Here is a 26,531-nt window from a genome sequence, read left to right as displayed (position 1 = left end):
TCCCCTGTGACACAGAACGAATCACAGCCCTCTCCCACAGGTTGTTGTCAGGATTTACCAAGTAGTACACAAAGCAGTTAGAAGACCTAGTGAGTGCCCAGAATATGCTGGCTTCTGTTATTAAACAAAGTGAAACAGTTTTTCTTTCTACCTACTAGAAGATCACAGAAATGTCACAAGTCAAGTTAAATATACTTTGGGAGATTACTGTCTTATCAACTTAAAGGAATATTAACATTTTCTGAACCAAAATTGGGACACTGGTTTGACGAGTGGAAACGTAACCTGGGCACTGGGACATAGTATTTGAAATGAAGACTGTTTTAGCAATCCTACGAGCAAACAAATAAACAAGACCTCCAAGTAACTACATTTCAGAATCTTTCTTCTTAAAAAATTTTAAGTGCAAGTGAAATGACTTTTATTGATTCTGAAGTGAGGACTGCAAATATTATGTGAATAAAAAAGCATCTGGGCTCCATGCATCATTTTCTGATATAGTTGGAGAATTACTGGTAAGAATGAAGGGCTGGGCTTCCTTTTTCGAAAACTCATGCCATTTATCTTAATTCTGGTACATCTGATAAGAACTTCCTCTACAACCAGGAAACTTTGCAAGTATGAAATAATCTGAAAGAAGAGGGTAAAAAAAAGGAACACCAAAAAGAGGAACACTAAAGCAGGTTTAACCAAAAGAATAGAGGAGAGTTTGGCTCAACAGTCTCAAGGTAAGTGAGAACCTGATTTAAGGCGTGTGGCTAATGAAAAACTGTAAGGAACAAGTTCATTTTAAATAATGACTTTTTTATGTTATCAGACATAGTTTTTCGGTGGCCTTTGGTGGCAGTAGGGGGAAAAATCAGTTTACAAACTGAGGGTGATGTTAATCTGTCTTTACCAGTATATATGCTTACACATTAAGATTAGGCTTTGCTATTGTCTTGTTTCCAAACAGAAGGGCAATATTCTGCCTTTGAAGATTCCAGCAGTCTATCAATCATTTGTGATTTTAAGACAAATGAATAATTGTTAGTGTGTTGGAACTGTTTCCCAGAACAGGAACAGCCTTCTTGCAGATTGGGCAAAATGAGACTTATTGGGGTGTTAAGCCAGCTTTGAAGGGCTCTTGTTTAACATATGGTTTTCATTCTAGTAGGTCTTTCCATTTTGCCTCTCAGAGTTTTTCCTATTAAGTTGTTTTAGAGCAAAGAAAAGGATGCATTTCTTCTCTTCTAAGAAGTCTTCTTGTATTTATCTCAGTAAGTACTTCTTTGACAGTTCTACTATTTGGAATGTTCTGGATTGTCTACATAGAACAACATAGATGGTAAAAATAAATTCTCATCTTGGAAATTGAGAGGGCAATTTGTTACCTAATCCTCAGCAATAGTCAGCCTTCCCCACTTTTGTTGCAAGCCTAGAATTTTAAAAAGGTGATTAATTTTAATCTATATTTGAAATTCAGTTCAAATATGCTACCAAATTTTTACTTAAATGAGTAATCACTTATACCATAAATTATCTTACCTACAATCAGTTCTTACTTGTTTTAGAAAGGAAATTAGGTCCTAATGGGGGTTAAAGTCATTTGCCAGATATTTGCCTTTGGACACAGCATCATGTCTGGTCTTTATAAAGGAGGGAACCTACAAAGGTTCCAAAGAAATTAATAGATGTCTAGATCTGGGATGTCTGTCCATACAGTTTTATCAAATAAATTTTATAAACGTTAACTGCATTTCATATGTAATTTGGTGTTTTGTGTGAAATGCCAAAATGAAAATTTTCACGTGATATATTCCAACCTTGAATAAATTTAGAAAAGTTGACTGTCATGTGTGAACACTCACTGAAAGAGAGCTCAGCTTTGTGGGGTTATTTTTTCCCTGTTTATTGTTGCCACTGTTATCCTAATGCTGTTTGCTCCATTCATTAACAGATATTTAAGAAAGTAGCTCTTCTGTGTCTAGCACTGGTTTTGGTAATATAAAGATAAATAAGAACTCCGTCCCTCAAGAAGCTCAGAGCAAATCAAGCTATAAAAATTTGGCAATAGATGTTCCTGATAGCCATTTATTGAATTTTGGTTAAGAATAGTATTTTGGGGCAAATTTTACTTGAATCTTGATTCAGTCACTTCTTAGTTACTCAAGAAGTTAAATTCTTTAATCCTCTCCTTACTCTTCTCCAAAATAGGCATAACTATAGTATCTAATTCATATGGCATCTGTAGGATCAAATGAGATCATCCATGTAAAAGTTTTTAGAAGCTGATCCAAAATAAGATCTTAACTAAATATTATCAATGGTGACATTCAATAGATGATGATAATCACCCCACAAGCACTATTAACAATATTGGATGACTATAGTTAACAACACTGTATTGTATATTTGAAGGTTGCTAAGAGAGTAAATCTTAAAAGTTATTATGGGAAGAAAAAAATTATACCTATGTGAGGTGATGGTCATCAACTAAATTTAGTGTGGCCATCATTTCACAATATGTATTCATGTTGTATTTCACATATGTATTCATGTGTCAAATAATCATGCTGTATACCTTGAACTGATACAATGTTGTGTATCAATTATATATCTCAATAAAACTAGAAACAGCAACAACAGTGAAAATGGTATTAGATGTAACTATTTCTGTGTCTAGGCTGAAAACATACAGTAATAATGTTTTGTTAATAAAATCATAATACACTGCTCAGTCTGGTTGAATATTTTTCATTTCTCTCCTCTGCCGTTTTAAAGCCTTGGCGGAAAACATTCTGAAATTATCTTAATTGGAAAGTTGTTTGCTGGAAGTTGTGAGAACACTAGCGATAGAAAGCCTTTCAAAGTTTGTTTTGGATATTTTGTGTTAGGTCAAAGAGCTGTTTTCTTCTAAGTGTAAACTATACCCTTTAGGGGTGTCTGGGTGGCTCAGTTGGTTAAGCATCTGCCTTTGGCTTAGTTCATGATCCCAGGGTCCTGGGAATCAGCTTTGCATCAGGCTCCATGCTCAGTGGGGAGTCTGCTTCTCCCTCTCCCCCTCCCACTTGTTTTCTCTCTTGCTATCTCTCTCTCTCTCAAATAAATAAAATCTTAAAGCAAAACAAAAAATCTATACCCTTTAGAAGACATATCTTAAGTTTTTAAATGATTTAAGCAATTAGATGCTGAGATTTGGAGTCATTTGTTTCTTGACTCCCTTATTTAATAAATATCAATTGAATTTCTTTTCTGCACTAGGTACTGTGCTATTCTCTAGGAATATACACATGAAAAGACCTGATCCCTGCCCACCATTTAACCAGGTAGGAAGACACACAATTCCCTATAACTTAGGCTGTCAAGCTGTAATAGAGAATGGACTCATTAATAGGGGAATACAGAGGAAAGAATGATTTGGAAAAGGCCTCACAGAGGAGGTGATAAATAATGGAAATTATTGCACAGGTGTACTCTTGTCCCTTCCTCTTGTTGCATTCAAAGCATTGTCTTTTCACTTTAAAATTATTAGCCTTATTGTCAAAATCCATGTTGAAATCTAATTGATAAAACCACTCAGGCTTGAGCAGGTAAAAGTTCTTCTCTTTTTCTCTTCTCGCAACAGCTAGTACTGTATTCTCTTTTGAGGCAGGAACTCACTAAATGATGGTGCTTAATATATTGGTAGATATTGACAGATTTTTCTATTATGCTATGTAATAAATATGTAATTAATTTGTTTTTTAATTTATAGGAGGTGTCTGGATGGCAGATCGTTCAACCCTCTCTTTCTTGAGTTGTCTGCTCTGCCATTATCTTCCACTCATTTTTGCTTCGTCTTGTGACTCATTGATAGAAAGTGAAGTGAAGTCAATTAAAATCCCCCCCGACACGGTGCAATTATACATTAAGGATTGTAATGTAAAAAGCATCACATACAACGAGAAGGATCGTCCAAAGCTAAGTTTATTCAATCTCTCCTCTAATTGTATCAGGACTTTGCCAAATGATGTTCTTCCACATCTGAAAGAGAAATGCCTAAAAGAGCTTCCAGGATTACTTTTTAACAAAACCCTAAAAGGAATTACGTTTGTCTGCACCTGTGAATTCATTAAGGGCTCCCCCATATCACTAAACAACAGTGCTTGTGCAGAAATGTTGAAAAGCTGTGGAAATACATTAGTGGCCACTTCAATAGGAATTTCCCTTCTTTTCCTCTTGTTGATCTGTGGAATTGGGTGTGTTTGGTGTTGGAAACATGGTAATCCAGTGCAATTTACCTTGCCAAGGGTCTTGCAAAGGAGAAGCAGCAGGAGAAAAGACTATACTAAAACACTCTCAAGTCTCCTCGCTATCAGCTCAAGGAATAAAATCTCAGTTCAGAACCAAGACTGCAGATCTTCTGGGAGAGGGACTAACACACATGGCAGCTATGAAAATGTGGAAAGTGGTGCTCCCAAACCTAAAGAAGAAACTGATAAAGAACTATATGAGAACATTCAGCAGACCAATTTTGAGGAGCATATCTATGGAAATGAGACGCCATCCCAATATTATAACTTCCAGAAGCCTAGTACTTCTGAAGTCTCTCAAGATGAAGACATATATATTCTTCCAGATTCATAATAACTTTTGAAAATATCAGGTTTAGTTATCAGAGGATAAATAGTCACTGGGACTTTTATTTTACTGATGTCATTGTTAATCATGTTCTTTGGATGAAACTCAATGATCTTTCATCTGTCTCCACCCTGCTGAACCTTCTGTCTGTGTATCACTGCAGTTTAAATCCTCTTCACTCACCTTTCCCTAGATTAATTCTACATTATGTTATATTGATTCTTCCTTCTAAATGTTACCTGTTACCTTTTTCTCTTATTTCTATCTCCACCATCTTTTTCTGGCTCAAGATTGTGTCAGTCTTCTAACTTGTCTTTCTGGCTCCAGTTTCTGCACATTCAGTCAGTTCCCATGATGCTGCCAAATTTACCTTCAGAAAATATTCCCGATGCCACACCACTCCTTTGCTTAAGACCTCTTAATGGCTCCTCTTTGCAAAAGACATACTACTTATAATTCTAACTCCAGAATTTAGGATTTCCCACACTTGGTTCCAGTTTACTGTTCCAGTGACTTCTACTAATTTCTCACTCCTCTGTTTTCATCAGAATCATCTGAAAACCTGCCAGACTCATCCCTCCTCCTTGGCTTTGCTTGTCTGCCCCATTTCAAGCTGCCCCAGATGGCAACTTCTTCCACAAGTCTTCTGAATTATTCCAAACCTACCTTTACCTTTTCCTTTTCTGATCACCTGTAGATTTTGCTGCCTGTTTAATTCTCTGGGCATTTAAACATCTGAATGTTTTCTATGGCATTTTATGATTTAATGTCATATGAGAATGTTTTAAATTCCTTGCTAAATAACAAGGAAGTGCCTCATCTTCATATTTTAGCTCCACTGCCTAGACCATCATATGAGGCATTTGGTATTGTTTAATTGACAAATAATTAAATTGTACATTTTGCTCACTAGTTTTGAGAAAAATCTAATAAATTCATCCATTCAAGAAATATTTATGAAGTACCTTCTATCTACTTTTACTCTGCACATGGCGGGAGTAAAACAGCAAAAAGAAAGACATGGACCCTGAACGCATGTTGTCTGGCAGGAAAGAAAAGACAATAAATAAACAAATACTGTGCTACTTCTTTATGTATTCTATCTTACCCCTGAACTCAGCCTTTTATATGCTGCTCTGAATTGCTCAGGCTGAGGCTCTGCACACCACGGTTTTCCTTTGCCAAGTGGGTCCATATTAGGCTCTGTTCATAAGGAGCAGTGTGGAATATGTAGGCAAGAGGAACTGAAAGGGACTTGCTCTTTCTCACCTCCTTGTTGTCCCAGCGGGTACCGTTGCCAGGCAGTTTACTCCAGCATCTCCAGTTGATTGCAGTTTCTAGTTTTTTCCAGCATTCCCAGAGACGGCTTGATTGCACCCTGTCAGAGGTGCCAGCACCAGCCTGGTAGCACCCTCTCCTTAGAATCTGAGGAGGAGCTCTGCAGATCCTCCTCCATGGGACCGTCAGAGCTCCAGACCCCAGCCCCAGGTGCCATCTCCTGCACCCACCGTCTCTGTGGCGCCTGAGGGTCCTCTTTCTTCGTCTCAGTCAAACAAGACCTTTTGGCTAATTGTCTGTATTAAAGTCTCCCTGTTAAAACAAACTCTATGGATTCTATTTCCCCAGGTGGACCCCAATATACAAATTGAAAAGGTGGAATAAGTGCTTTGAAGAAAAAAAAAAAAAACTAGTGTTTGAGAGCAAGGGGTTTGGGTAGGGAAGAATTTTAATAGGATCGTCAAAAGGGGCCTCTCTGAGGACACACTTGAGCTGGGCCTTGAGGGTGGAAGGAGTTAACCATGCAAATTAGAGATGGGCAGGGATGGCACCAGCATATGAAAAGCTTTCACATTTGGTTTGGCCTGGGATGGCTGCAGCGCAGATAAAGCCATTGACAGTGCTGCCCTCGTCTTTGGAGGAAGGACCACAGGACTTACTGATGGACTCACGATGTGTGTTCGGTAGGGGATGGTTAAGATTGAGGGGTTGTGGGAAACAGAGAAATCTAGAAGAACCACCTTATTTCTAGCTGGAGCATCAGGGGCAATTATAAAGCATTCCGATGAGATGAGCAAGACTTAGAGAGGAAAGAGTTTTAGAGGCTGTGTCAGGAATGACTTGGGCTGCCAGTAACAGAAAACGTGACTACATTGGCTTAGACACGTACACCTTCATTTATTTCAAATAACGTGGCCACTGAAGTAAAGCCTTTGAGGGCTAGCGAACCTCGGCTAACAGTACCATCAGAGATCCATGTTCTTTCTCTATTTCCTCTCTGCCACCCTGGGTGCTGTAACTTTCAGCCTCATTTGTGTTATCTCATGATCACCAAGTGATTGTGGAACCTGCAAGCCTTATATCTGTGTTCTGGTCCTCAAGAAGGATGAAAGGAAAAGACAACACCAGGAGATACCTATTTATAGGTCGTTGGCCAGAATTGTGTTACACAGATCCATGGAAACCACCAGGTATCAGAGTGGATGGGAAACTGAGTTGCGACCTTTGATGGCCTCATAGGAAAGGAGGCAAGGGAAAAAGGCAGCTGGAAATAGAATTTAGGTCAGTAACCTACTACCAAAGGGGCAAAATCAATTTTGGACATCTTTATTCTGATGCGTCCTGAGACCCAAGTAGAAATATCCAGCTTGCAGTGGTATACACACATTTGGATTTTGGAGGAGAGCTCCTAACTGGATATGTACTTTTGAGACCTGTAAGCATATAGGTGGTATCTGCAGTGGCAGGGATTTATGGGATCACATGGAGCAAAGAGTAGAGAACCAAGAGAAAAGGAGAGGAATCCAGAAGTCCCCCTCAGACTGCAATATTTCAGTGCTAGCTCAGTGAGGGGAATCTAGCAAAGGAGCCTGAGAAAGAATGGCCAGTGGGGAGTGCCATGAATTCTTATGATCTCTAAGAATAATGGTTGATATTGTGAAATAGATGATATATTGACACATACATTATAGTTCACTTTCTAGAGATGGGATGAATATTTGATACTTGTTTATTCTCTTTGACCAGAAGAGATAGTAAAAGTCTGTGTAGAGGAAGTATTTAGTCCATGATCTTTTACCCTGTTCCCATCTTGACTTCTTTTTTGAATTAATTGCAAGTTCTTTATCAATTGAAAATCTCTTCCTACTTTCCTTACTAGCAGTTCTTGATGGGGTGGGCAAAGGGGAATAAAGGATATTGTCGATCATCTTCTCTTTTTACTGTGCTTACTGTCCATTCTTTGTCCTTTCTCCAGTTTTGATTCCCTCTTCTCTTCCTCCTCTCATTTCCCATTCCTCCCTCAATTCTCCATATCACCCCCCCAACTCTGCCTCCTTCTTCTCTCTCCTCTCTGTCTCCTTCAAATTTTTATCTGCTCCTTGCATCCTTTATTCCAATATTTCTCTGCCTTCTTAAAATCCAAAAAGCAAAAATGTCCTTGAGAGGTAAAGATAATAAAATCTGTCTACATCTACTGAGAGTAGCAGTTTGTATTTGTGTTATATTATTAGAAAAAGTGACCACTTGTACCACAATTAAAGGAGGAAGGATGTCAGGGGTGCGGGAAAGGAGACAGGAACATCAAATATAGTGAGTGTAGCTTTGCTGCATGCTCCCGGAAATGTAGGCATGTTCACATCCTGTGACTTATAGCTAATCTCTGTAAGACTCCATGGCCAACATCCAACAACAACGAGCACCTGGCTTCTTCAGCTTGCTCTCAGCCTTCAGCTTGAAACATTTCATTTCACATAGTTGATGAGTTTTCATCAATGAGTGGCAAGATATTGAACAATATTAAAATGATATTTTGACTTATGTTTTGCTGCTTGGCGAACAATAAATATGTCAGAGAATCAACTTGGCTACTTTTGTTACTGTTAAGACATGAAGACCTCAGACTTCAAAAGAGACAGTGCTTCTGTTTTTGAAGGTCTAAGAGTCATTGACCATAGTTCAGATATTGTGTACTAATCATCATCTGCTTTCTCTGCTCTGGAGTCAAGAATAGGAAGCTTCCAAGTAGAAGGAGGCTCCTTAAAGACATCAGAAGACTGTTTGGATTTGAAGGATACTCTTTGAGGAAACTAAACTCTCCTGTCTAAAGAAGTGAGTGAAATATGGTCATTTAATTGAGTGTTGGCATCAGAGTGATGTTCACCTCATAGAATTCTCTGGAAGAGTTTGTATAGAATTGGTATTTCTTCCTTAAGGGTTTGCATCTGTGAAGCTCTATAAGCTTGGTATTTTCTTTGTGAGAAGTTTCAAAAATACAAATTCATTTTCTTTGATTGAGATAGAAATATTAAGTTGTCTATTCTTAAATGAACTCTGGTAGTTGATCTTTCAGGAAATTGGTCCATTTTTTCTAAGTTGTTGAATTTATTAGTGTTAACTTATTCATAACATTCCCTTATTATCTTTTAAATATCTGTATGAAATGATATCATCTCATTCTTGATATTAGTAATTTGTGTCTTCTATTTTCAAGTGGTTTTACTGACTTCCTTTGTTGTTCATAGGTTTTCTATTTCTTTGATTGCTGCTCTTAATTATATTTTTTATGCTTAATTAGCTTTAATTAGCTCCTCTCTAGTTTCTTAAAGTGGAAGCTGATGTCATTGGTTGGGTCCTTTCTTCTTTGTTTGTATAGATGTTTAGGGCTATACATTTTTCTGTAAGTACTGCTTTAACTGTGTCTCATACATTTTGACCTGTTTTATTTCTATTCAGTACAAAATACTTTCTAACTTCCCTTTTTATTATTTTGAACTTTGGGTTATTTAGAAGCTTGTTATTTAACTTACAAATGTTTGAGAATTTTCCAGGTATTTTTCTTATTGATTTATAATTTAAATTCACTGTGGTCAGAGAACATATTTTATATGATTTGAAATATTTTAGATTTGAAATTTGTTCTGTGGACTAAAATATGGTTTATCTGGATAACTGTTTCATGTGAACTTAAAAAGAATGTGTATTCTGCTTTTGGCTGTATCATGCTGTAAATGGCATTTAGTTCCAATTAGTTCAAGGTGGTTGACAGTATGGTTCAAGTCCTTTATATTATTTTTTTTATTGAAACACAATTTACATACCATAAATTTTACCTTTTTAAAGCATACAATTTAGTGGTTTTTAGTATATTAGCAAAGTTGTGCAAATTTCATCACTGTCTAATTCCAGACCATTTTCATCATCCCCAAAAGAAATCCCTGGGTAGTCACTCTCCATTTTCCTTTCTTTCATTCCCTGATGTCTTCATTCAGTCTGCTGTTAACAAAAAATACAGATTAAACAAACATTTATTTCTCTCAGTTCTGGAGTCTGGGAAGTCCCAAGATCAAAGTGTCAGTAGATTCAGTGTCTGGTGAGAGCGCACTTTCTGGTTCTTAGATTGCCATGTCCTCATTGTGTCCTCACATGGTGGCACGTGGAGGGAGCCCTCTGAGATCTCTTTTATAAGGGCACTAATCCTATTTATGACCTAATCCCCTCCCCAAGTCCTACTTCCAAATACTATCACATTAGGTATTAGGTTTTTACATGTGAATTGCGGGGACACAAATATTAAGTCATAGCACCTGGCAACCACTACTCTACTTTCTGTCTCTATAGATTTGACTATTCTGGATATTTCATATAAATAGAATCATATAATATGTGGCCTTTATGACTGACTTAAGCATAGCATTTTAGCACATGTCAGTATTTCATTCCTTTTTATGGTTGAATAATACTACATTGTATGAATATGTTACACTTTGTTTATCCGGTCTTCAACTCATGGGCATTTGAGTCGATTCCTCTGTGTTCTTGCTGATTTTTCTGTCTACTTGTTCTATTACTAAGAGAGGACTGTTGAATTTTCTGATATAGTTATGGATTTTGCCTGTTTCTCCTTACAATTTTACCTTTTTTTTTTTTTTTTTTAGCTTTTGTCTTATGTATTTTAAAGTTCTGTTATTAGGGGAAGAAACATTAAGTATCTTTGTGTCCTCTTGATTATTTGGCCCCTTTATCATTATCAAATCACAATCTTTATTCTTGGCAATAGTCCTTACTCTGAAATATCCTTTGTCTGATATTAGTATAGACATTTCAACTTTCTTTTAATTAGTGGTAGTATGGGATATTTTTTCCATCCATTTGCTTTTAACCTGTCTGTGCCTTTATATTGATAGGGCATTTCTTGTAGGCAGCATGTAGTTAGGTCTTACTTTCTTATCCAGTCTGACAATCTCTGCTTTCATTTGGGGTATTTATACCACTTACATTTAATGTGATTATTAATATGACTTTAAATATGACATCTTGCCATTTACTTTCTATTTGTCCCATATGTTCCTTGTTTTCCTTTTTCTTCTCATTCTTCCTTCTTTTGGAATAATTGGGTTTTTAAAATAATTTAATTTTATTCCCTTGTTGGCTTATTAGCTCTAACCCTGTGGGGGTTTTAGTGGTTGCATTTGAATTTATATTATACATCTTTAATTGTCATAGTCCACATTCAGATTATATATCACTTCATGTATAGTTTAAGAACCTTACAAAAATAAACTTCCATTGTCCTCCTCTAAGCCTTTGTGCTATATTTCTCATACATTTTACCTTTATGTGTGTTATGAACTCACAATACATTGATCTTATTTTTGTTTAAGCAGTCAGTCGTCTTTTAAAGAAATATAAATGGCAAGAGTCTTTTCTATTTACCCACTTAGTTATCATTGTATTTACCATTGCCACTGTTCTTCATTCATTCTTCTAGAACCATCTTTCCATATATCATTTTCCTTCTGCTGGAAGGACTTTTACCAATTCCTATAGTGAAAGGCTGCTGTTGCTAAATTCTTTCATCATTTATACTGAAAAAATTTTGATTTCATCTCATTTTTGAAATATGTTTTTGCTGCATATAGAATTCTAGGTTGATGGTAAAGATACTGTTCCACTGTCTTCTGACTGTACTTTTGTCTGACAAGAAGTTCTGTTGTATTCTTATTACTGATCTTCTGTATATAATGTTTTTGTCCTCTGGCTGCTTCTAAGATTTTTCTCTTCATCAGCATTTTTCAGAAATTTTATTACAATGTACTTTGGTATGGTCTTTTTCCATATTTTTGTGCTTGGCATTTTTTAAGCTTCTTAGATTTATGGTTTTATAATTTTCATCAAATTTGCAAATTTGTCTGTTATTTTGATTGTTTTTATGTCCCTACTCCCTTTCTCTCCACTGGAAAGTCCAATATGTGTGTATTGGGCCTTTTTTGGTAGGCTGAGAATGAAATGATAGCAAAATATTCAGGTTAGAAGGTTCAGCAGATTGTTAGAAAGTAAGGATTACAACTCAGAACAGAGGTCAGGGAAGAAATATACATTTGGGATATATCTGGATAGAGGTGGTAGTTGAAGCTCTAAGAGTTTTTGATTACTCTGAATGATAATGATATAAAAAGACAGAAGTGAATTAAGTGTTTAAATGCTATTTGTAGTCTTGATATACAGAAATAAAATAATTAGGGTTTGTCCTTGGTTTTATTTTTATCTTAGGTTGGTTTATGTTCAATGTTCTGTATCTTCTCTGCATATTAGTTTGTGTATTTTATTATCAGTATTTTGAAAATGGATTATCTGGGACTGAAGGGAGATGGACAATTACACTTACTTGGGTTTTTTCCTCAGCTATTCTGAGCTTATTTATTTATTTGTATGTTCCAGTGGTTAAATATTTGCATTAAATGTTCCCCCCCCCAAAAAAAGACAGAAGTGGTCTGCCCTTATATCCTGGTTGTATGCAGATGATTGGCTACTAGTAAAAACATCAGTAATCACACATACCCTCATCATGGAAGTGTATTTATGTAATCACTAGCCTCTTTGCCAGTTCTCAAACCTGCTCAGTTTGGGGACATTATATTCTCTCATCCTTGGCTGCTCTTCCCCCATATATTCACTCTGTGAACTTCTAGTTTCATTTAGTTCTCTGATCAAATGGTACCTGCTCAGAGCTGACAAACCAATCTGAAGCAGCCTGCCCTATTACTCTCTGACTCTTTTTAACCCTGCTTTAGTTTCCATCATAGCACTTATCACTACTTAGTAAATGTTAGTGTGTGATTTTAATCTCTTCTCTCTACCTAGAATGTAAGCTCCATGAAAGTAGAAACATTCTTGTCTTACTTCCTGCTTGATCACCAGTACTTTGCTTATAAGATATACTTAATTATGTGTGCTGATCAAGTTCATAAGGTTTTTTTCTTTAAGACTAACACTTGTAGTGAAATTACTGAAATATTTTGGAAAATAACATAATGGGAAAAGTTACATATATTATTTTGAGCATTACTAACATGCAAGGATATATTAGGAAAGATTTTTATGTAAATTAAATGCCATAAGACTTCTTTGGCATTTAATACAAGCAAGCTTTGTCCCTGTGGTCCCCAGTCATTGGAGCCAGTTGGTGCCACATCAGGTAGAATGAGAACGGAGAAGACCAGGTGCTTCAGCCCCTGGGGAGATCAGAACATTGGGCCTCATGAAGCAGAGGGAAAAGAAAGAAGGGGAGATTGTGCCTGTTTCCATACTTTTAACCACTAATTCTAAGCCACACTAAGTAGGTAGTTTGTAAAATTCAGAGAGTGATCAGTCCAATATCCACTTTTTAGTGCTCACCTTATGTGATCACTTTGCAGCATGGTATTCCTGCTGCCTCTTATTTTCTAACGCTCCTTTACAGGTTCCTTTTCTCTCATATACTCATTCAGTGTGGTGGTTCTCCATGGTTCTTTCCTTGGCTCCCAGCTCCTTTTCCTAACACTCTTTCTCTAGGTGATGTAGATGTTTTGTATGTGAACTCTCTTGCTGTGATGTCTTTTGGAAGCATTTGACCCACATAGCTCACCATCTAATACTTATCTCCATGATGTCCTTTAGACATCTGAAATTTGGCATGGGCCAAACTGATGGATAGGGGTCAGGGTTTGGGCATCACTGAGTAATAGAGATGTAGTTAATGATACGATAAAAGAAGGCTCAGACGTGAAGGGAGGGTGTCCATTGCACTGGTTGCTTGCTAATAATTTCAAAAGCTGATAGTTCAAAATGTCCCAGTGTCAAAAACATTAGCCTCAAACTATCATGGTATCAGTGTACCATGTACTGAATAGCTATTTCTTCAATGCCTGGCTCAAACAATCCCCAGTTACTGAAGTCTGATGGTGTAACATTTGGAAAACAGTGTCTTTCCTTTTCTTTTCCTGACTTCTAAGTGATCAGCTCTGAAACATAACAATGTGTGTGTAGCAGCAAGAAGGGGTCCAGGCCTGCTAGGCATCATGCTAGTGGACTGGTCTGATTACTACAGGTTTCGTGGCTCAGTAGTGCTGCTTATTTAATTTACTTCCACATTTTTGTTTGTTATTTATTTTTAGGTCTTCTTAGGATAACTACATTGAGCTGGACCTAAAAATAAGTGTTTAGTGGACTAGATCATGAAAAAAAAAAAGCCTAACAGACTGGGGATTTTAGAATTTGTCCACTTCGAGTGAATGAATATCTACTGATGTCCATGTGAAAGATAGGAAAATTGCCAATATATCTTGAATAAAAGCACCTTCCGGTAGATGTTTACAGTTGTATAGAAAGGAAGTTGCGGAACATCAAGGTCATGAAATTGATAACGAGTGACTTTAATGATCCTAGTAGAGTAAAGTGATTTCAGACATGTAACAAATATTTATCAAGTGTCTAGGATATATCAAATACTGAGAGCTGAGAAATTCGGCAGTGGGGTTGGTGGAGGGAGGGGGTAGGGGCAGACTCTGTGCAGTCGAGGGAAGCACGTTAGGGATAATGAAAGACTAACTAGACTTGGCGTTAAGGAAGCTTCCTTGCAGAAGGTGACACCTAAACTAAGACCTAAAGGACAATCAGGAGAGAGCCAGGCAGATGTGCCTGCGTAGCACAATCAGTTACGTGTCTGACTCTTGGTTTGGGCTCAGGTCATGATCTCAGGGCCCTGATCTCAGGGTCGTGGGATTGAGCCCCGCACCAGGCTCTGCGCTCAGCATGGAATCTGCTTGGGATTCTCTCTCTCCCCTCTCCTTCTGTCACTCCCCCTGCTCTCACTCTCTCTCAAATAAATAAATAAATCTTTTTTTTTTAAAAAAAGGAGATAACCAGGCAAAGAGGCTAAGGGCATGATGTTGCAAACAGGGGACAGTATGTATGAGGACCCGGAGGTTAGGATATATTCAAGAACCTGAAAGAAGACAAATAGTGCTTAAGTCTAAGTGTAAATGGGGAAGGGCAAGAGGAAGTTAGTACCTGTGAGCAAAGGTCAGATGATGCAGGGCTTTGTATGACAAGTTGAGGAGTTTGGACCATATCCTAACAAAGCAGATACCCCCAATATCAGAATACCATCTTGGAAGGCAGAAATGACACTGATTTTTCCCCAAACCATAGGGTAGGGCAAGCATTTCCCAGCTGCAGCAGAATATGGGAAGCAGCATGCTGAGGTTCAGGATAGAGGAGTTGATTTCAAGAAGCACATGTCTGTGAGTTACAGAATTAGCAGCGCTCTCCAGTGTTTCATTAAGGCTCCCATAGCTTTAAATTTAAATTCAGCTCCTGTAGCTTTGCATTTTGTGATTCTCCCAATAGAGAAGGGAATTAAGCAAATGAGAGAGGCTCAAATGAAAGGAAGCACAGAAGATGGTAAATTGCCAGTTGCAATCAGGGCTGGCGAAGGTGTGACTGCAGCTATTGACCTGTGCTGTTGCCATGGAAACCAAAGCTCTGTGGTCCTGGAGTGCTTTCCCTTTTTAAGGACTGATTGGTTTTAAAGAATAGCTAAGACTGCAAATTACCAAAGTTGGATCATCCATTGCCACGGTGGCGTATTCCACATTCTTTTTAGTGACAGAGACAATGGGTCTGAGGTAGGCTCCCCAGAAGCCCAGAAGCTGTCAGAGGTTAAAGCTCAGCGAAGGACAGAGTTTAGCTGTTGCCTCAGGCCCACCTCCCCAGCGCCACAATATGCTGGACCGACATATTAATTGTGATACTCAGAATTTAGGAGAAGGGATATCATTAACTGGGTTTTACATATTAACATATTAACATATGTTAATATGTAAAACATAACATATAAATAATCAAATTAGGAGATCTGAAACCCATGAAGCAAATACATACAAATATACTTTCTCTTTTTCTTCTGAGGTGTGTGTGAGGAGACTGTAGTTCTTTTTAGGTTCCTGGCATTGGACTGCCTTCGGAGCACCAAGCACCATAATAATGCTTTGTGTGAATTATCTTTCTTTGTTCACCCACAACCCTGTTGCATAGATATTGTTGTTATCCCCATTTTATAGAAGATTGAGATTTAGGGAAGTTAAAATTTGACCATATTTCTTAGTGTTAATTTAAAAAAATGGAGGCAGTATTTGAACCCAATCATTTGGCCACCAGAGACTTGCTCAGGTATTTTTTTTTTATTACAGTATTTTTGGTAGCTCACAGTATCTTCTGTCTTAGTATCATGGAATTTCAAATCTAGGGAATAAGTTAGACGTCATCTAAACTGACTTCCTCATTTTGTAAATGAGAACAGTGAGCCCCAGGAAGTTTCTGTGACTTCTGCAAGTGAATTAATTCCCCCAGGGAATTAATGTCTAACTGAGACCAGAACTCTGGGCTTTTCAACATATCTTGCTGCCTTTCTTATCGACTGAAAATGTTTGTCTTTCGATCCAAGTCTTTCTTCTAGCAACCTCTTGAGTCTCCTTTAAGACCTCGCCTTTTCTCTGTTCTGTTTTAATTGAGCATTCTCTTCTCTGCATCTAGAAATGGTGCTGATTTTTCCCAACATGAAGCAAAGGCAGTCCTAAAAAGAGCAGAATATACAGGTTTCTTAATGCATGTGGCTCTTGCAGGGCTGGAACTCTGCAAGGAGAGTAATCAATCAGGAGCGGAGTGAAGCACAACATGTCCTCATGGCCATTCTTTCCTAAAACATCCTCTTTTGTTATCTTGTCTCATTGGGGAGAATTTGTCTAGACTATATACACTTTTAACTCAATTATCTGATAAGAGAAAAACCTGAGCAGTGGAAGAAGAGCACTGGGGGTGGGGGGAGGAAAGGGGGAGGGAGTGGGTAAACGGCTGTGGCAACTGCATAGCAGTGGTGCCTTCAAAGAGACAGCTAATGACAATGTAAATATCCTCTCCCAGCTGGAATGGCCAGGGCCTGGAAGCTATTTTCAGTCTCTTTGTACCAGGAGACTTCAAGGAGAACATTGTGCCTTATGGAGCAAGGGAAGAACCTGACATTCCATTGAAGGGAGAATCTCCTTTTAAAATGCAAGAGATGAAAAAGCAAAAGCAAAGCAATTGCTACTTTTTAGTTCGCTAGATCAACTAAGGAAATCTTCCAGCAAGAATCTGGGAGAGGAGTGGAAAAGAGGAGAGGGAAAATTTAGCCAAGGGAGACTGAGGAGATGCACAAGAAAGGGAAGCCTCGGTGGAGTGATAGGAGCCTTTTGGTGGTAATCAAGAGAGAAGGTCCTGTCCAAAGTTGAAAACGCAGCGTCTGTAGAGCCTAGGCAGGGGACATGTAGTTGTGAATTGGACCTGCTAAAGAGCAGCTGGGTGCTGAGTCCTGTATGTGGAGCAAGCGGAAGAGCTGCCCAAATTGTCCTACTTTTTGGGACCCTCTGCCACACAAACAGTAATCCCTTAGCTCTACATCACAATGCAGTGGTTGTTTCTGTCACTTCTAATGCCTCATGCAGATCTGTAAAAAGGGTAAGTATGGCCTAATCTTACCAATGAAACAGTTTGTAATTTAAGGATAGTATCATACTAAAGGAAACCAGAGGGGAAGTGGGACTCTCTTCATTTAAGAATGATTTTCGTTTCCTCTTTTAATTAGCTGTGTTGCTTAATATAACAATGCCTTCTTCACCCACATGTGTTGAAAAAGAAAGTTGTGAGGCTTCATTGAGGAAGAATCTCTTCAATTGCACTTACTGGGAAAAAATAAAAGCTGTAATAAAGATTGCTTATTTTTAACATGTGGGCTGAGATCTTACTCTCGCCCCCTTTTCAAAGGCCAGATTAAATCCCAGGTCATTTATGAAGCCTTTTTTAATACCAGCAGTCCAAAATGACCTATCCATTTGCCCACTTCCTTCCTTTATCCGTCTACCCATCCATTTATTCACCTAGCCATCCATTCATCCAAGAAATACTTACTGAGAGCCTGTTGGTTATTAGGCATTGTGACAGAGACGGAGGACCCAGCACTGGATACAAACATGCAATGCCTGCAGTCTAGATGAAAGCCCAAAATAAAAAATCACACAAACAAATGCATAATTAGAAATATAAATAAATGCTCTGAAGGAAAAAAAAAACATGGTGATATTACAGCTTATAAAAGAAGATCTTGAACTTGACTTCTTCGGGCAATCAGGGCAGATGACTTACACTGGATTCCCAATGTACTAATTATATAAGCAGAATTTACCTAGAAAGAAAACAAGAATTAATGACACCCTTTCTGCAAAAGAGGCCCATTATTATAGAACATTATCATTTGTGTTGGCTTGTTTGTTTAAAAGAAAGGACAAAATCTCAAATTGCTTTGAAAGGTTTGTAAACTGCTATTTAAAATAATTAGAAAGAAACATGAAAATGTTGGTTGGGAAAATTCCACAGAGATTAGCATTCTTTACACAAGTCTGGCACAAACTTAAATATTTCTTGGCAGTGTCATAGAGTGGAAGAAATAATTGCTAAAACATACCACAGACCTGTATCACAGTTCTAGTGAATATTAGCTGTGTGGCCTTGCAAAAGTTATTTATCCTCTCTGAGCCAGAAAATCCGCAGCTGAGAAGTGGTAATAAGAACTGGTAATAATAACTCTGAAAGGTTATTGTGAATACTGAATGTGGGATGCCTGGGTGCCTCAGTCAGTTAAGTGTCTGCCTTCAGCTCAGGTCATGATCCCAGGGTCTTGGGATCGAGCCCCGCATTGGGCTCCTTGGAGAGCCTGCTTCTCCCTCTCCCTCTCCCTCTCCCTCTGTCCCTCCCCTGCTTGTGCTTGCTCACTCTCTCTCAAATAAATAAATAAATAAATAAAATCTTTAAAAAATGTAAGTGAAAATACCTCCAACATTAAAGTTATTTAATGCCTGAGATGCGTGTAAAACATTCATCTGCTAAATGACTCGTCTCAGTTACCTTACCTACTTATCCTTGCTGGGCTCTTAAAGACTACTTTGTATGATTTTTTTTTCTTCAAAGGCTGTACTTTGAAATATTTTTCTCAATGAAACCAGCTTAATTTATTCTATAATAATTCTCTTTGAGATTTCCAATGATCATGCACTATTAACTACCAGTCAGAACTTCTGATCGGCATGATTACAACTGAATTTATATGTTTTTCAAATGAAAGAAACCAGAGCTGCCTGCACCATTTTCTTGATGGTTTTTGTAATTCAAAATAACTGCCCCTCGTGTAAACAGTGAAGCAGCTTTGGTCCAAATTCCTTTCCAGGAAAACCAAGGGCAAGAATGCCGAGCTAAGAGCAAGGTTGAAGGAAGTTGGACTGGAGATAGATGAGGTATGTGCCCCACCCCACCCCCAACAGTCCAGAGGGTCCCAATGCACTAAGAAGATCTAACTCCCTAATTTCAACCTGTGTTGATGAAAAAAACGTGTGTATATATCTCTATATAGACTCAAAACCATATTCTTTGTTGTTTCTCAGGTTTTCATTGATACTACCATTAAGTCATTGACTCACATGTATGGTATGATTCTGTTGTTACAGTGAGATCTCATCTTCTGAAACTTGTCAGACTTATTTTTCTATGAGCTCTAAAACAAAGGGTATTAAAATAGCATGGTCAAGTCTACATTTCTGCCCTAAAGTCATCAGCTTTTTGTACACCTTGCTTCCTGTCCTTGGCTGCTACATTTTGCAAGCTGCCCTCCACAGAGCATTATGGAGTGCCTTGAAATATTTTCATGATAGATGCAGAAGTAATATCTTAGGGGAAAAAAAGTCCATAAAATTTATATCCACTCCCTTCTGGCCATGGCATGTTGATATCAGTGATCCTCTTTTCAGTTACCAAGGTTGTTCATACGGACTGGAGTTAATTCCCTTACTTTAAGCTGCTAGTTGAGTGTGTGCACTTGCCTAGGAGTAAGGATGGCAGAGTTGTTGTTGCCCAGGTCAAGGTGATTTAAGGGAGCCAAAAGTTCCATTTATACATCCCTCCTGCCTGTCACAGAGTTTAAAACTCCCACCAGTACAGAGTTTTCCCCTGTTCCACAGTCTCTAGAATTACTTTGTTTGGATGTACAAAGATGTACAAAAATGTATAAAATCCATATGTGATGTGATCTTCAACCATTATTGCTTCTTAATACTTTCAAGAGTTAATGTCTCACATAAGTGACAGGGATTTGGAGAAGAGCCACTACACAGTTGATCAACTAATGAACTGCTTGCTTCTAAGACAAACGGTAGCTGAGTGCAGAGGCTCTGGGATACTGGCTAGATTTGGGGGAGGGATACCATGCAAGTTTAGACAGCTTTGGGTAAAAAGATAACTTGAGGAAATAATGCCAGACTGTCTTCGTATTGCTTCAGTGTTCTTCCATCCTGGTCCTAGATTATCCATTTTGATCTCTGACTTTCATCACCATGTCTTCCTAATTCGCAGCGTCTCTCATGGACCTCCAGGCATTCGTCGTCTCATGGACCTCCAGGCGGTAGCTCAGCGCAATATTAAACTGAGGATACGGATATGCGAAAGGCAATTCTCTGCCTCCGAGGAGTTTCCATTCTGCTTAACCTCACAACCACTTTTTTTCAGTGGAAAGCTGATAAAATAAACATACATGCACACTTTTTCTTAGTATTTTGTAGAAAATATATATGTGAGTATGAATAGGCGTTTCAAACAGAGGAAATTTAATAAGGGGATTGGTTACAAAAGTGTTACAGGATATTTAATAAGGGGATTGGTTACAAAAGTGTTGCAGGATATTTAATAAGAGGATTGGTTACAAAAGTGTTACAGGATATTTAATAAGGGGGTTGGTTGCAGAAAGGAGTAGATAATTTTACTCAGAAGATCAGTAACTGCAGGAATCTGTTCCCTCCCCTACTGCAGGGAGAACCAAAGGGAAATGGGGCAGCCTAGAGTCCACAACTACCGTTCCCCTGAGACTGCTGTCTGGGAAATCAAGCTGTGTGAGCAGGAATCCAGGAAGGAATGTTCATCAGCCACTCTTACTGCAGGAGTCCCACCAGAGGGCAGAACTAAAAGCTTCTCACTACATCCCACCTTTCCACCTAACAAAAAGCCAACTGACAAGGGGGTCTGGAAGTTTGCAAAATTTGAGTACAGCTTCCCATCTCCAGTGGTATAGAGGAGAATGTAGAAAAATGACTGTGGGGTCGAGAGATCGTAGACACTCTCTGGTGACCACATGTCCTGACTTGGGAAATCTCTTGCCCTCAATCCCTTCTTCCTCCACCACCAGCTCTCCATCCACAAAGAACAATATGAAGGACACACACATACTTGCTCTCATTTTCTTCCTCATTACCCACATACATAGTCATGTCTACACTCAGGAAATGGGAAATCTAGTATGTCCTAGAAGTAGATGAGAGAAAGTATGAACAAATAGGAAAGATGCAGGTTCAGGAGTGAGCCTTTAAAAACAAGCTGAGAAGGCTAGTAGTAATTATCTCAGAAAAGTAATAGTCTCCTCCATTCCCAATCCATTCTTTACCAACACAAAGAAAAGAATGTATCCACTTATTTTATGCATTTATGCTTTCCTCTTAATATTTTTAGGTCACATATCTGCTTCACTCCCACTGTTACAGATGTAAGTAGAAACTAAGTTGTATTTTTACAACCAACAGTTTCTGATAATGAAGTGTGACAAAGCTAACTCCAAGAAGCAGCTATTCATGTTGTTCAAATATGCTCAATTGTACATATTTAGGTAGAAAAATAAGATGCATCTGTTTCAAAAGGAGATTAAATGGCTAAAGATTAGAGAACAATGACAACTAGAAAACTCAATAGAACAAAAATAGATACATAGTCAAAGAAAGAAGTTTGGGTTTTCAATTTAATTTGTGGAAGAGTTCTAGTCTTAATAAGAAAAACAATTACATTTGTTGAACTTTAAGAGATTAATACAAAAATGAAAAAGAAGTTAAAGTAAACACAGTAAAAAAATGTATGCTTTTGCTTTTACATTTCTTTTTCCTCTGTGTAACCTTGAATTTTTTAAAGGTACCACATGCTAGTGGTCCACAATTATACAATATTCTTTTGGGTACATGTTAAATGGTAATTAGTGTCACTTGATTGGAAATTTAGGATAAGACATCAGGAAATGTCAGGACTTAAGAATATAAAGCAAAATTCATACCCTTCAATTATTTTGCAAAATTATAAAAGCATCCTATAACTACTAGATATCTGGAAGCAATTTTCATGGCATGGGCTCCTAATAGATATATTTAAGGGGTTGGAAGGATTTTCCATAATCTCATCTCTAAGGTGATTCCATCTAATAAGAGAGTCCTGCAGACTTTTTCCCTAGTTGTTTCCTCTTGCTAGAATGCTTTCCCCAAGATATCCACTTAGATGATTTCCTCACTGTCTTCAAGTATGACCACCGGAAGTGCCTCATTCACTTTATAATAGCAGGTGACACTTTCCCAAGGCAGCAAATGTCTTAAGACATCAATTAACCAAAAAGGGCAACTCTAGTAGATAAATTTTTAAAAATGTAACAGTAATATACATGGTTCAATATTCAAAAGATAGAAGAGAGTTTATGGTGAAGTTTTCCTTTTCATCCCTTTCTATACTTCCCACTCTCACTTCACGATGCCAGCAAAGTCAGTGAGATCTGAGGACATAACCTACACATTAGTGGTGGATCACTCCACAGGATGGGGCCTACAGCCAGTTCCTCTGTTAATAAAAATATGGAGAGTTTACCCTATTACAGGACACAGGCCCCTGAGACATGTTACACAGTTTAATGGACCATGATATTTCATTTGCTATCTCATATGGATAATTACTTTATAGAAATCCCTGGAGCACCAAAACATTACGTTGTGATATAGAATGAGTATTATTTCTTTGGAGAGCAGTGATCAGTTCTTTAATGCCTGTGGGGAACACCTCATGGAGAAGAACATCCATGACTATTTGTATTTTGTTTAATGGTTGTATTAGTCAAGATTATACAGAGGAACAGAAAAAAACATATATGTGTATATATATATATGCACACCCATATGTAAACAGATTTATTATAAGGAATTGGCTCACATGATTATGAAGGCTGAGAAGTCACGTGATCTGCCATCTGCAAGCTGGAGACCCAGGAAGGCAGGTGGTGTGTAGTTCACCTGAGAGCCAGAGAGCTGATGGTGTAGATTCTTGTCTGGGTCTGCAAACTGAGAACCAGAAGTGCCAAGGGTAGGAGATTTTTATTCAGTTCAAACACTGAGGCAGAGACAACAGGAATCCACCCTTCCTTCGCCCTTTTTTTCTCTTCAGGCCCTCCAGTGATTGGGTGATACCCATGTATATTGGGAAGGGCCATTTGTTTTATTCAGTTCACTAACTCAAAGGCTGATATTTTCGGGAAACAGAATAATGTTTCACCTGGCATATTGGCATCCTCTTGTCCAGTCAAGTTGACACAAAATTAACCATCACAATGGTCAATTTATTAAACTTAAACTTACATATTTAACAAATGAAACATAAATAACACATGAATGATTAAATTTCCTTTCAATGTAAATGCAAAGTAGGAATTTACTGTGACTCATTTTTGTGAATACTTCAAACCCTCTAAAAAGGCAAAACTTACACATAAATTTAGCAGATTTATTATTCTACTAACAGAACTAGTCTATAGTTTCAGTAACATCGGCTTAATTAATTCCTTTTTTGCTTCCCACTTGATGTTAATGCCTTCCAGGGATATATCTACGCTAATTTTGATATATAACTAGAGCTGTAGTAATATTTATTTTGATAACTTCTTACAGTCGGAGTAATCTTACCAGATGCACAAATCATAGAATACCTGCTCAGACCAGCCAAGGATTTTCATTAGCAACAGATGGGACAAAGAATTTGACTGCTTTCCCCAAAGTGAGAGCCCTATAGTGAACACATTTTATTTGTTATTTCACTAACTCTAAGTCCTCATTTCTTGTGTGGATATTATTTTTGGCATTATTTTGTCTCCTGGTGTCTTCCCCCAGACATAATGTATTTTTAGGTAATCACTTAGCTAGCATTTCATACTTCAGTCTTGTCATTATATGATGTCATTATGCTATGACCTAGTCTGTTAGCATTATTATAAACAGATGTATTCCTTATTAGAATTTTATTATTATCAGTGGTGCTATCTAGGAGCTTTACCTTCTGGCCATAGGGGCTAACTGTAGGTGGTTAGCTCTCCTCATAAAGAACGTTGATTTATTATTTATTATCCTGGAACAGTGTTGATTTCCTTCTCTACCTGGCCTTGTGTGTGGCCACTGATACCGACTACTTGTTGAACTCCCTTTCCACCTGATTTTTATATTGGATCACCTGGAATGCTCATTCCTTTGTAGTTCTGGTATAGATTCCATTTTTTTCCCCAGAACTTCTTGGCTTTCTCCAGCCTTCTTTTCTTTATTCTTTTCCCTATGCACAGATGGAAGCAAGAGCATGTCTATTTTTTATAAACAGACGTAGAATAGCTATATAAAAATATTGAAACCTGAACACCTTTTTATTTAGTAGTGTTAAAGAACAAAAATTCAACTGAGTAAATTCGAAGATCTCATTGGCTTTATTAAGCAATTCATGAATTGGACATCATCCTAGCTAGCAAGTAGAGGAGAGCTCCAAGAGTTGGACCAAATGGAAGGTTTTTATAGGAAGGAGGGTGGGGCAAGGAAGTTATCATCAACAAAGGAAAAGAAAGGATTGTTCCAGGCAAGGTCACCTTCCCTTAGGGGAAGGGCAGAGAGTCTCCTTAGATAGATCACTTCATCTTCCTTTTGGGGAATGGATAGGGACCATGTGACAGATTACTTCATTGGTGCTGACCAGAAAATTCCCGAATGACCAACTAAGATTACACTTCTGGGGAGAGGTCGAAACTGTAGTTAAGTTAGGTATTAAGCCCTTGTTTGGTGACTTGGCCTCAGTGGCTCCTTTTTGGGCCTGTTTTGTTTCTTTTTTTTTAACAGTAGTAACTTTTTTGTATGTGTTAAAGTCATTGTAAATTAAAACATACCCTATTATATTCACTCTTTTTTTGCACTGCTAGTATTTTTAAAAAATATTTATACAAACTGTTCTCTGTGGACTGGTATTAGGAAGTCACTGATTTTCACAGCAAAGCTTGTTCAAATTAACACAGCAATTATTATTTTTGTTGTTGTTGTTTAAAGTTCAAATGATCACAACTTGCCTGATGAAACCCCTTTGTGCAGGTTTGTCCTTTCAGTACTGCCTGCTTCTTGGTAAAAATTGGACATCTTCTGATATTTCTCTCTCCTAAGACATGGAGAATTCATTGCTTTTTTGCAATACCCCTTGCCTCTTAGTTGAGGACTGTATGAGAATAAAAAATCTCGGTGCTAGAATTGCACAAGAGTGTTGGGGGTGGGCAAAAATGTTCCTTCTGCATTTGATCCATTTTCATTAGTAATAGAGGTAAAATATATGTGTGTGTGTGTATACACAGGTACACACATGTATATATACACACACATTTCTTTTTAAGGCATGAATTCACACTGATTTTTCTAATTTAAACATATGAAATTTCATCAGCAACTAAGACTTCCCCTATGTGAACAGAAACGACATTTTTTTTTAAAGATTGTATTTATTTATTTATTTGAGAGAGAGACAGAGAGCACAAGCAGGGAGAGAGGCAGAGGGAGAGGGAGAAGCAGACTCCCCACTGAGCAGGGAGCCCGATGTGGGACTCGATCCCAGGAGCCTGGGATCATGACCTGAGCTGAAGGCAGACGCTTAACCGACTGAGCCACCCAGGCGCTCCCAGAGACAACATTTTGATGTTCCCACCCTGACAGATACTGCATTACTACAGAAGAAAATGCTTAGCTAATAATAATGTTCAGCATTTTACCCTATTTCTGTGAAATGATTAAGTCTCACCTTAATCCTGCCAGCAGTTCTATTTTTGAAGCTGAGGCCTTCCTTTATAGAAAGCATTTTGCCAGGGTCTTAATCCCACGGCCGGGCCACGCATGGCTGTGCCACCCGTGCAGTCACGTGGGGCTGTGTGCTCCGAAGGGCCCCCACACGAGCTTTAAAGCTCGGCTCCTGCTGCCTTACAATTCACCATCGTTTGTGAACAAGTCTCTGCATTTTCCTTTGCCACAGAACCCTGCAAATATATAACCCAGTCCTGCCCATAATGCGTGAGCTATTAGTTTAGAATTTAAGGCCCTGGTTTCTTTACCCTTTTAGTCATCCAAAGTAAGCAGCAAATTCTTAGCATGTGCCCTTCCAATGAATAACAAGTCATACTAAATCCAAGAGACTCACCAATTCCCACATGCAGTTCAAATTTATACAAAATGTTGTATCACAGACAGGAAAATCAGCCTAAATATTTGACTGGTTGCTAAAAGTCCCTGGGAGACTTAAAAGTACAGATTTCTGGGATGCTCCCCAAACTGAATCCAAACCTTTTGGAATGGGGAAGAGAAATCTGTATTTTTATAAATCTCTCATTATAAAAAAAAAATCTTTTTTTTTTTTAACGGTTGTGAGTGGTATGGAACAAGAGGCTACATGACTTTAGG

General features: G+C 38.0%; 2 protein-coding genes across 4 annotated transcripts in view; both read left to right on the top strand.

Moving 5' to 3' along the window:
• Positions 1-597: 597 nt before the first annotated feature.
• Positions 598-20,535, top strand: GAPT (GRB2 binding adaptor protein, transmembrane). 3 transcript variants are annotated; one of them, XR_013445807.1, is made up of 5 exons: positions 598-728; positions 1,154-1,259; positions 3,244-3,308; positions 3,737-8,709; positions 20,353-20,535. XR_013445807.1 is itself a non-coding variant. In XM_036108689.2 (3 exons), exon 3 carries the CDS (start codon positions 3,748-3,750, stop codon positions 4,606-4,608), a length of 861 nt encoding a protein of 286 aa, XP_035964582.1. In that variant the 5' UTR covers positions 598-728; positions 3,244-3,308; positions 3,737-3,747; the 3' UTR covers positions 4,609-5,555. The 3 variants fall into 3 exon arrangements, 2 of the variants coding, with proteins under 2 accessions (XP_035964582.1, XP_035964583.1); XM_036108689.2 differs by lacking the exons at positions 1,154-1,259; positions 20,353-20,535 and having other exon boundaries at positions 3,737-5,555; XM_036108690.2 differs by lacking the exons at positions 1,154-1,259; positions 3,244-3,308; positions 20,353-20,535 and having other exon boundaries at positions 3,737-5,555.
• RAB3C (RAB3C, member RAS oncogene family) overlaps positions 8,645-26,531 on the top strand; it is a 343,707-nt gene continuing 325,820 nt past the window's right edge. The window contains exon 1 of the mRNA XM_078067302.1: positions 8,645-8,709. The gene's annotated coding sequence lies outside the window, so the exon portion shown is untranslated. The remainder of the gene's footprint in view (positions 8,710-26,531) is intronic.

This window comes from Halichoerus grypus, chromosome 2 (assembly GCF_964656455.1).
Source record: "Halichoerus grypus chromosome 2, mHalGry1.hap1.1, whole genome shotgun sequence".
Taxonomy (NCBI): domain Eukaryota; kingdom Metazoa; phylum Chordata; class Mammalia; order Carnivora; family Phocidae; genus Halichoerus; species Halichoerus grypus.
Note: the sequence above shows the minus strand (reverse complement) of the source record. Positions and strands in the feature narration are given on the sequence as shown.

Coding starts and splice junctions, on each gene's coding strand:
- GAPT (XM_036108690.2), top strand. CDS start 3,748: ATGGCAGATCGTTCAACCCTCTCTTTCTTGAGTTGTCTGCTCTGCCAT.